The 11,007-nt window shown below is 39.4% G+C and overlaps 1 protein-coding gene across 1 annotated transcript; it reads right to left on the bottom strand.

Moving 5' to 3' along the window:
- On the bottom strand, window positions 1-702 carry LOC132525146 (olfactory receptor 10V1-like). Its single transcript, XM_060157672.1, has one exon. The coding sequence runs from the start codon at window positions 700-702 to the stop codon at window positions 1-3; it is 702 nt and encodes a 233-aa protein (XP_060013655.1).
- Window positions 703-11,007: the final 10,305 nt, after the last annotated feature.

Genomic DNA, 11,007 nt, shown 5'->3' with positions numbered 1-11,007 from the left:
TCAGGAGAGTAGCTGGAACTGGGGGACAAGTATATAAAGCTGGTGCAGCCATACTGCAGGAGGACCACTAAGATGTGCGAAGAGCAGGTTGGGGAAGGCTCGGTGGTGCCCTTCTGCTGACTGGATCTGTAAAATAGCTTCCACGGTGAAGACGTAGGAGATGGAGGTTACTGAGAGGGGGATGCTTAGGACGATGAAGCTGACGATAGTTTGGTGAACGTGCGTGTCTGCACAAGCCAGGCGCACGACGGCAGGCATGTCACAGTAGAAGTGGTAGATTTCGCTGTTGTTGCAGAATGGGAGATGGAAGATTAAAATAGTCAGTGGTAGCGACAGCAGGAACCCCAGTACCAGGGATCCTACCATCAACTCCACACACAAGGGCCAGCTCATGATGAGGGTGTATCGTAGAGGGTAGCAGATTGCTATAAACCGGTCATAAGCCATGACTGCAAGCAGGACACGATCAACCCCACCCAAGAAGACAAAGAAAAACATTTGGGTGCCACATCCAGTGATAGAAACAGGAGTTTTGCCCATTGAAAGAAGGTTTTCCAAGGCCAGTGGGGTGATGGAAGATGTATAGAAGATTTCCAGAACTGCCAAGTTAGCCAGGAAAAAGTACCTGGGGGCGTGGAGAGAGTGGTTAATCTGGACAGTAACTGCAATGATGGCATTTCCACTGAGGCTGGTCAGGTACATCACCAGGAAAGCCACAGAAATCACCACCTGTACCTTTGGGTCAGCTGAGAATGGACGAAAGAAGAATAGTATCTTTGCAGTTTTTTGTATCAAACAGTTGTTTGATTGTATCAAACAGTTTTATTTATTTCTTCCATGGGTATGGCATTGGACCTACGAAAAGGAAAGATGACACCGTCTCTAGGTACCTCTCATTTAATACGATGCTTTCCCAACATTTCCATTCATGGAAGTACTTTGGCAATTATGTGCACACTTTCATTTCAAAGCAGATCATGGAACATTATCATGTGTACATTTGCCACCTCTACCCTCAAGTACTGAAGACTGAGAAATCCTCAGTGGTGGGGATTTTGATGATCTTTGCTTTAATTCAGTGCCTAGCATAGTACCTGATAGAGAAAGTTTTCCAAGAAGTATTTGCTGAATGAATTAATAAATAAAGTCAATTTAAAGTTCAAAGGTACAAAATAGATAAAATAGGGCTTCCCTGGTGGCGCAGTGGTTGACAGTCCGCCTGCCGATGCAGGGGATGCGGGTTCGTGCCCCGGTCCGGGAAGATCCCACGTGCCGCGGAGCGGCTGGGCCCCTGAGCCATGGCCGCTGAGCCTGCGCATCTGGAGCCTGTGCTCCGCAACGGGAGAGGCTACAACAGTGAGAGGCCCGCGTACTGCAAAAACAAACAAACAAAACCAAAATAGATAAAATAGGGTATCAATTCATTATGGGAAACTTGAAATGTGAAATTTTAGGAATGTATAAATAGCTGTGTGTCGTAGTTTAAAGAAAATTGTGCTAGAGCTACATTGTGATATTGCGTCACAAGCTCTGTAATTTAGCTCAAAACCTAGAGACTTTATTGATTCATTTTGCTTCCTCTCCTTTATCCAATAAATACCAGTATTCATTTGTCCCTAAATACTGATAGTTGGTCCTTCAAATTTTTCTCATATCAAAAAACAAACATTATATAATATTATTCATATGTGGAATCTAAAAAAAATAATAATACAAATGAACCTGTTTACAAAACAGAAACAGACTCACAGACTTAGAGAATGAACTTATGGTTACCCGGGGGGGGAAGGGTGGGGAAGGAGGGATAAATTAGGAGTTTGGGATGGACATGTACACACTGCTATATATAAAATAGATAACCAACAAGGACCTACTGTATAGCACAGGGAACGCTGCTCAACATTCTGTAATAATCTAAATGGGAAAAAAATTTGAAAAAGAATAGATACATGTATATGTTTAACTGAATCACTTTGCTGTACACCTGAAACTAACACAACATTGTTAATCAACTATGCTTCAATATAAAATAAAAATTTTCAAAAGTTCTCATGTCTATTACTTTGGTCCCTTCCCACTGCCCTGTTAGTTCTATCCATTGTTACCTTACATTTGGATTCTTGTGATTACCTCCCATCTAATCTTCCATTTCCCTTCTTTTCTCTCTATAATACATCCTGTTCTCCATTATCATATTATTCATCTGCTTAAAATTTTTCAAGGTTTCCTATGTATTAAATGACAGCTTTCTCACTCCTCTGCTGATTATTCCAGTGTCTCCTGGATCAGACTTTTTTTTGTGTGTGTGTGGTACGTGGGGCTCTCACTGTTGCAGCCTCTCCCGTTGCGGAGCACAGGCTCCGGACGTGCAGGCCCAGCGGCCATGGCTCACGGGCCCAGCCGCTCCGCGGCATGTGGGATCTTTCCGGACCGGGGCACGAACCCGTGTTCCCTGCATCGGCAGGCGGACTCTCAACCACTGTGCCACCAGGGAAGCCCTGGATCAGACTTTTTTAGGCTAATCCCACTATGGCCCTCAATTATCCCTGTTATATACCGTATGGTCTACTCATTGGCTTCTTATCCATCATTCTCCTTTCTGCTTCATATAATTCTATTTTCCTTCTAGCTAGAAGTCTTCTCTCTGTTGTCGGATTCAAATCCTGCCCACTTTTAAAATTCTAGGTTATGTTCTTCTTTTGCAAAGTCTTCCTAGGCCACTCCAGTTTAAATCTCTCTCTCCTTTCTCTGAAATTCTATGTCACTCATCATGTTATGATTTTAGAGCTAACATACTGTCTTTACTGTATCTGTATGTTCTGTCCCAAATTATATTCTAGGTTCCTGGAGGACGAGGGCTCTGTCTTATGACAAATTATCATTTATTCCATGTTAAGTGTTAGGAAAGTGAAAGTACTTAAACGGGTTAGCTTACTTCATCCGTTAAACCACTTTAGTAGGCATGTACTATTATCATACCCATTCTACAGATGAAGACATGCAGGATTAAAAAAAAGTTAAAAAGTGCTTTGGGGCTTCCCTGGTGGCACAGTGGTTGAGAGTCCACCTGCTAATGCAGGGGACACGGGTTTGTGCACCCGTCTGGGAAGATCCCACGTGCTGCGGAGCAGCTGGGCCCGTGAGCCATGGCCGCTGAGACTGCACGTCCGGAGCCTGTGCTCCACAACGGGAGAGGCCACAGCAGTGAGAGGCCCGTGTACCGCAAAAACAAACAAAGAAAAAGGTGCTTTGAAGTCACATAAGTTGGAAATGGGAGAGCTGGGATTTGAAAGTTTGTCTATAGAGCTTTTGTCCTTAATCTTTATTTATACTGCACTGCCTCCCCTATACTTTATATCTCCTAAGTGGTTTTGTTATTTGATTGGTTATAGTTCAGCCATAGGTAGAACTCTGGATGGTCAATTGGAAAAAGAGCACCTAAGATCAGAGACCAAAAATGTTTGATTACAGTATTTCCAGACAAGAGAAGCATAATTATAATTTAGACTGTGGTTCATCTAGTAAATACTGCCCTTGCCAATGCAACCAAAAAAATCTCCCTTCTTTCTCTCATAAGGAGCAGAGGGAAAGTGTTTGGTTAAAAACAATGGGGGCAAAAAAACAAAAAAACAAAAAAACAAAAAAACAATGGGGGCTTCCCTGGTGGCACAGTGGTTAAGAATCCGCCTGCCAATGCAGAGGACACTGGTTCAAGCCTTGGTCCAGGATGATCCCACATGCCGAGAAGCAACTAAGCCCATGTGCCACAACTACTGAGCCTGTGCTCTAGAGCCCGAGAGCCACAACTACTGTAGCTGGTGCGCCTAGAGCCCCATGCTCCGTAACAAGAGAAGCCACCGCAGTGAGAAGCCCGTGCACCGCAACGAAGTGTAGCCCCCGCTCACCGCAACTAGAGAAAGCCTGTGCGCAGCAACGAAGACCCAACACAGCCAAAAATAAATAAATGGATAAATTTATTTAAAAAGAAAGTTTCTCACTCATTGTGGTCTCTTCATTGTGACAAGATAAAGCTGTAAGTTATGTTTTACCTGGAAGCTATCTCAACTTTAGATTATATGAATTGCTTTTGTTATTGCAAAGAAGAAACTAACTAGACACATTTTTCAAAAGATGGTCTGGAACATATTTGTTTTAAATGATGCCAAAATATTGAACCAAATGTCGGACCTCATGCAAACAAATAACTGAGTGCTTTGCTTACTTCATTCTTTATGTAAATCTGGAGGGATACTGGGGTTATTGGGATCCATGTTGTGCTTCCTAGACTAGAATGTATAGAGTCTAGAATCTAGAAGGTACAGAGCTGTGTCTAGAACAAAGTGAAGTCCTAGCACCAACATAGCACAGCTTTTTAAAAAAGTCAATTTTAATGTGAAAATTTTTGGATATAAAAAAATAAAAACGTGGAGATAGTATGCATAGAAAAAAGATCTGCATGAATTTTGGAAGATAAAAGCATAAGATTTCCGAGAGATTTCTTGGTGGCTGAGCACCAAGACCTTAGGAATGTAAATTGTCTCTCGTGCTAATTAGATTACCTAAGTAGAAACGATCTAAAAGTACTGATTTAGACCCTAGATTGGCTATTACTCAGTGGAAAATATAATTCCCCAAACTTCCCAAATATAAAACCTTGACTTGGAACACCTCCTCCTTTATTATTCCAAAGAACACAACTAAAGTAGTAGTCAACACTTTCTAAGATAGATATGCCTAGAGAAAACTCCCAGGGGATAACTAGTCTTTGGAAAGATTGTTTATCATCTCTTGAGACTGTTTACAATCATGTGACCAAGAACAAAGCTTCATGAGTTCTTCATCCTTCACGTAAACCCTGTACAAGTTGACTAGTGGCCATAAAAGATCACACAGACCCACAGAATCGGAGCTCTGCCAGGTTATATGATCCATCTCTTCCAAAGAGATTGCCTGACTTGTTCAAGGTTGCCCCAGTAGGTCATTTTTTAATTCATCATTTAAATATACAAGGTACTGTAGAGGATGCAAAGATGATTGAGATGCCGTCTACTTCATGGAGTCAGAGGGACAAGACTGTCAGCCAGATTTTCCCTTATTCTTGTTCTGTTTGCAACACCTTCCATCCTCTCTTGTCAGTTTCTCTCGATTTAAATTGTAGACAACATTTAATAACAAGGGGAAAAAAGTAGTGAAAAGGTGATCTTTTACCTAAGTCAGTAAACTGTCTCTTTGATTATACAACCAGCTTTTAGGAGAATGCATTCATTAAAAAGAGCATACAAATTTGGGGGAGATGATGATTCCAAGCAAGATGGTAGAAGGTAGGCTATGTTGGAATTGAATGATGTGTATTAGGATCCCAGCTTTGCTACTTATTAATTTTGTGATCTTGCTAGCTCGTTTGCTCTAAGACCCCATTTGCTCAGAATAAAACCTCACTACTTTACAAGATTGTCATGATGTGCAAATGAAACACTGTCCATAAAAGAACCTACAGGAATGTCTGGCACATATTAACTGTTCAGTAAAGTACATTGATTCATTGATTCCTTCATGATCTATCCTGAGACTGAAAAAGATTTACATGGCTGCGTAGACAGAATGCCTGGCCGGTCTATCTAACATTTTCCGGGAGAAATTTTGTATTACATCTGGTTCCACTACTAGTTTCCTGTGTCACCTTATATTGCAGAATCCCTCTTTAAGTAGAATGAAGGATGAGCACTGTTTCATCTACTTATAAATGAGTTGTTACAGTTAAAAGATAGTTTATATAAAATGTCCTGACTTTAGGTTTAGCTACATGGCCTAATTGAAATTTATGTTATACCTGTTAGCACAAATTGGGACTCACCTGAAGAGGAAAATGAAATCTTAATTTGGGAGTTTTGACTGTGGGATAAACAGGGAAGGGAGAATAATATTCCAATTATCATTCAGGGGACAAAAGCCCTGCTTGGAGCACAGATATTTGTTTCTCCTGAAGTTACTCATAGCAGCTGGAAGATTCCAACATCAGATGGATATATTTATTTTTACAAGACATCTTTGAATAACATTTTCTATATGTTCATATAAATGAATTTTATATGTGAATTTATGAATTCATAAATATTCATAAAATTAATTCATAAAATAAAATACGAATTTTACGTATGTCGGTAAATCTGAAGAAATTATGTCTGAAGAGAGTATTTTTACTTTCTGGAAGAGACTCTAAGAGTATTTTCTGGCAGCAGCATCTGGAAAGAAGAGCCAAAGTCATGTCCCTTTACAATTTTTTAAAAAATTTATTTTACTTCATTTTTATTTTTTCCTTTTTTTTTTTAAATTGAAGTCTAGTTGACTTACCATTGCAGTGCCAATCTCAGCTGTACAGCAAAGTGACTCAGGTATACACACACATATATATATACAGTCTTTCAAAATATTCTTTTCCATTATGGCTTATCCCAGGAGATTGGATATAGTTCCCTGTGCTACACAGTAGGACCTTGTTGTTTATCCATTCTATATATAATAGTTTGCATCTGCTAATTCCAGACTCCCAGTTCATCCCTCCCCCCCATCTCCCTTGGCAACCACAAGTCTGATCTCTATGTCTGTGAGTCTGTTTCTGTTTCATAAATATGTTCATTTAGATTCCACATATAAGTGATATCATATGGTATTTAAATGGCATTATTTTGTTCTTTTTAATGGCTGAGTAGTGTTCCATTGTATATATGTACCACATCTTTTTTATCTATTTTATCTATTTTTTTCTTTTTTCTATTTTTTCTTTTTATTTTATTTTCTTTTTTATCTATTTTATCTATTTTTTATCTATTTAATCTATTTTTTATCTATTTTATCTATTGATGGACACTTAGGTTGTTTCCATGTCTTGGCTATTGTGAATAGTGCTGCTATGAACATGGGGGTGCATGTATCTTTTTGAATTATAGTTTTGTCCAAGTATATGCCCAGGAGTGGGGTTGCTGGATCATTCCCTTTACTGTTAATAGGTTGAGTCATATAGAATTTGCTTCTGAAAGTCAATAATGGTAGCATATAGGCAATCCCACATAATACTTTTCAGCATAACACTTTTACAAGCATAGTTTGAGTATATCAAATGACATATTCAGACACTCAACAAAAAGTTATTATTCTCCTACTGCATAATAATAGGTAACATTTATTGGGTACTGTGCACCATGCTAATCATTTTACAGGCATCCTTTCACTTAAGGGGTCCTTCAGTCCTATGCAACATGTACCTTTATTGTCTGTATTTTTTTCAGATGAAGAAACCCAGGCTTAAAAGTTTAACCAACTTGTCCAGCTAGTAAATGGCAAAGTAACACAATTCCTAGGTCAGTCAGAAGCAAGTCTAAGCTTCTATCACAAAAATAAATTGTATCTCACTGAACAATGCACTACGTGTAAGGCTGACTGATAGGTGTCCTAGAGAGACAAATCCTTTCATTCTAATTGTCCTTTATCTACAAGCTATTTCACTGTAAAGTGACATACCACCAGCCTTTCTCAGATCCTTAAAAAGTCTGTGCTCAGTGCCCTGATCTGTAATCTCTCTCTCTTTCCTTTTTGCTCCTTCTTTTCGTCCTCTCTCACCAACTACTCATTTAATCAATATTTATTCTAATAAATCTTAAAAAAAAATTTATTAAGACCGTCCTCTATGTAAGGCATAGCTCTTGTTTCCAGGAGAAGAGGGAAAAGTGTAGAGAACGAGAGGGTGTGTCAATACACAAAGAGGCCAAAACTGAATGAGAGATAAAGAAATAAAAAGAATACAAGTCAAATTCAGCTAAGGGCTGTTGTAAAAGGACAACGTGTTAGGAAAGTGCAGGCGTACCTCTCTTTTCCAAAAATGGTTTTTGAAAAGTTGCATGTAATTAGAATTATTTTTTAATGCATACAGGGGATTTTTTTTTTAACAGGAGAAAATCAAATTTAATTTTGTATGTACCGGAGCATATGGGGGATTCTTAATGAGAAGAAACCTTCTAGCCATTCCTTTTATAACAGAAGTAGATATTCTCTAATTCTTCAGCTTCTATTGACATTTGGGATGACAGATATATTTTTAAACTGGAGAAACCTTGAAAGTACTGACATTATATTTCAAGGCCAGTTAGTTTCGGACTCAATCTGATCTAGAGAATGATCCCTTGACTATTTTGGACAGAGCCTCCTTCTCGCCATCAATCATTTTGAAGAACATGGATTTCACAGTATGCATTCTTGAATTCTCCTTAAACTGTCTAGTATAGGACACTGGTTCTGAGTCAAAACTGAACTTTGACTCTTTCTGGGAAAAGCTCCACTCCATACTTAGCTTCTGTTCCTTGGCCAATGCCCACAGCAAGCCTTGTCCTGGTTACACGCTAGGGATTTTCCTAATCTTCTAAAATCTGGAGTCTGGAAGGAGATTCTTACCTTTTAATGTACTCATGTGGACCGCAAGCCATTGCAGACTTACATGGGTCTCTTGCTAAATGCTGAGGACGCCAGTGGTCTGTCCTCAGAAGATCTGTGGGCTGGCATGCTTACCACTTCTAGATTCACGTATCTCACTGATTCAGGGCACTGTGTTAAAGCTCTTCTCAAACTAGATCTGATTCCTTATCTGATCAATTCTGGGACCGAGAGTATGGTCTATCCTGCTGCTTCTTTGTATAAGGTAACATCCGGCTATACTTATATCTCTGTAGCCTGGAACTTACCTTTGAAGTTCCCTTGATATTTGGATTTGAAATTATCATCAAATAATGACATTCATAATAACTAAGCTGGCTAAAGTGACACTCTTGGTCCCCTGAGATGACTCGGGAAGGTCTGCTTGGGAAGCATGAAACAACAAGATTAAATTCAGTGTTCCTATATTCCGTTATTCCATTTGGTACAGCTTCCCTAAGGATTATTTTTTAGTCACTTGTTGATGAACTCAGTGATGAGGTCAGTTGAGGAAAAGAAAAATTACTATTTTCACTTGATTTACCTTGAAATAACATTCAAAAAAGAAAATTTCCACATGCAGCATTATTCATTGTTTTTTTGTTCTTTTCCATATTCTGCAATATCCCCTTTTCTCTTTGCTTCTGGGAAATTGATTCCTCTTGACTTTACTCTCATATCTCTGATATTCCTTCTTAGTCTACTTTGCTGGCTTCTATACTTGCCCTAACTCCCACTCAGGCTGGATCTTGGCCCCAGGCCCTCTTTTCTGTTTACATTTTTTTGGTAGGTAATCCAGTTCAGTTGTTTGTCCTTAAATACAAAAACAGGCTGATAACTCTCGGATATGTTATTTGCAGCCTAACTTTGTCCCTGAACTCCAGACTAGTATATCCACTGTCTAGCTGACATCACTATTTGGATCCTAGTAAGTATCTCACATTTAACATATCAAAGCCGGAACTTTTCACCCACCATCTCCTTGGGTGTTCTGTATTGAACCATTCAAATCCTGACGGTGGTCTCTCAATTTACTTGACATTTGGGACTTTCTTGGTGGTGCAGTGGTTAAAAATCTGCCTACCAATGCAGGGACACAGGTTTGATCCCTGCTTGGGGAAGATCCCATATGCTGCGGAGCAACTAATCCCGTGAGCCACAACTACTGAAGCGCGCGTGCCCTAGAGCCCGTGCTCTGCAACAAGAGAAGCCGTTGCAATGAGAAGCCTGTGCACCACAACAAAGAGTAGCCCCTGCTCGCCACAACAATGAAGACCCAACGCAGCCAAAAAAAAATTTTACTTGACATTGATGAAACTAATGCTTCGTTCAATTTCATGTAAAGCACCTGAAGAGATGGTTTTCTTTCAGTGTCCCTTGGAGAAATGGGGACCATCTAGAGCTTCTTTTTTTATTTAAAGAAAAAATTTTTTTAAAGGTTTTTCATGAAATCATAGAACTAGAAGGGATTTTAGAGGTCATGTAGTAGGTGACCATATGTTGGATATCCATATCTCAAAGGGTCTTCAAGGTTATTAATGGAGTTTTCAAGGTAATTTTAATATTTCAAAAGCCCTAGCGTATGTCATACATTTTCTTGGGATACATCTATACATGTATCTTTTTTTTTTTTTTTTTTTTTTTTTTTTGCTGTACATGGGCCTCTCACTGTTGTGGCCTCTCCCATTGCAGAGCACAGGCTCCGGACGTGCAGCCTCAGTGGCCATGGCTCATGGGCCCAGCCGCTCCGCAGCATGTGGGATCCTCCCAGACCGGGGCACAAACCCGTGTCCCCTGCATCGGCAGGCGGACTCTCAACCACTGCGCCACCAGGGAAGCCCTATACAGGTATCATTATTATTACTACTACTCTTTGTTTTTTGTTTGTTTAAAAGATAGAGTTAGGCAGATAGTAATTTTCAAAACTTGGGGTTTGGAGGTAATACATAAGAATGGTTAAAAGAGTAGGTCTAATTCAGGCAGACTTGGACGCAAACCTTGGCTCAGCCACTGACTATATGTGTGCCCTTGGGTACATTAATCACATGGTTGAAGCCTTGGTGACCTTATCTGTAAAGTGGCAATGAGAGTGATGTTCCCCTCTCATAGAGAAGTTGTGGAGATTGAATGAGATAATGCATGTGCAGTATTCCTTATGTTACATAGCACTTTATTAGCTTTAAAAGGATTATTGTGGGGTTTATGGAGAAAACACTGTAAAATTCACATGGTGCAGAGAATGTTAAGAGCTACCAATTATTCAACCTTCCTTCCAATACAGAGACTTACGCTCAATATTTTATTTTTCAGCTTTGTTGAGGTATAATTGACAAATAAAATTTGTACGTATTTAAGGTGTACAATGTGACATTTTGTTATACATTGTGAAATGATTACCACGATCAAGCTAATTAGTATAACTTTCATCTCATATAGTTGTTTCTTTGTGTGTGTTGAGAACACAATATCTACTCGCTTGGAAAATTTCAAGTATACAATGCATTATTGTTCAATTTAGTCATCATGTTGTACATTAGGTCTCTG

Source organism: Lagenorhynchus albirostris, chromosome 9, assembly GCF_949774975.1.
Source record: "Lagenorhynchus albirostris chromosome 9, mLagAlb1.1, whole genome shotgun sequence".
NCBI lineage: Eukaryota > Metazoa > Chordata > Mammalia > Artiodactyla > Delphinidae > Lagenorhynchus > Lagenorhynchus albirostris.
This window is presented reverse-complemented; position numbering and strand designations above follow the sequence as displayed.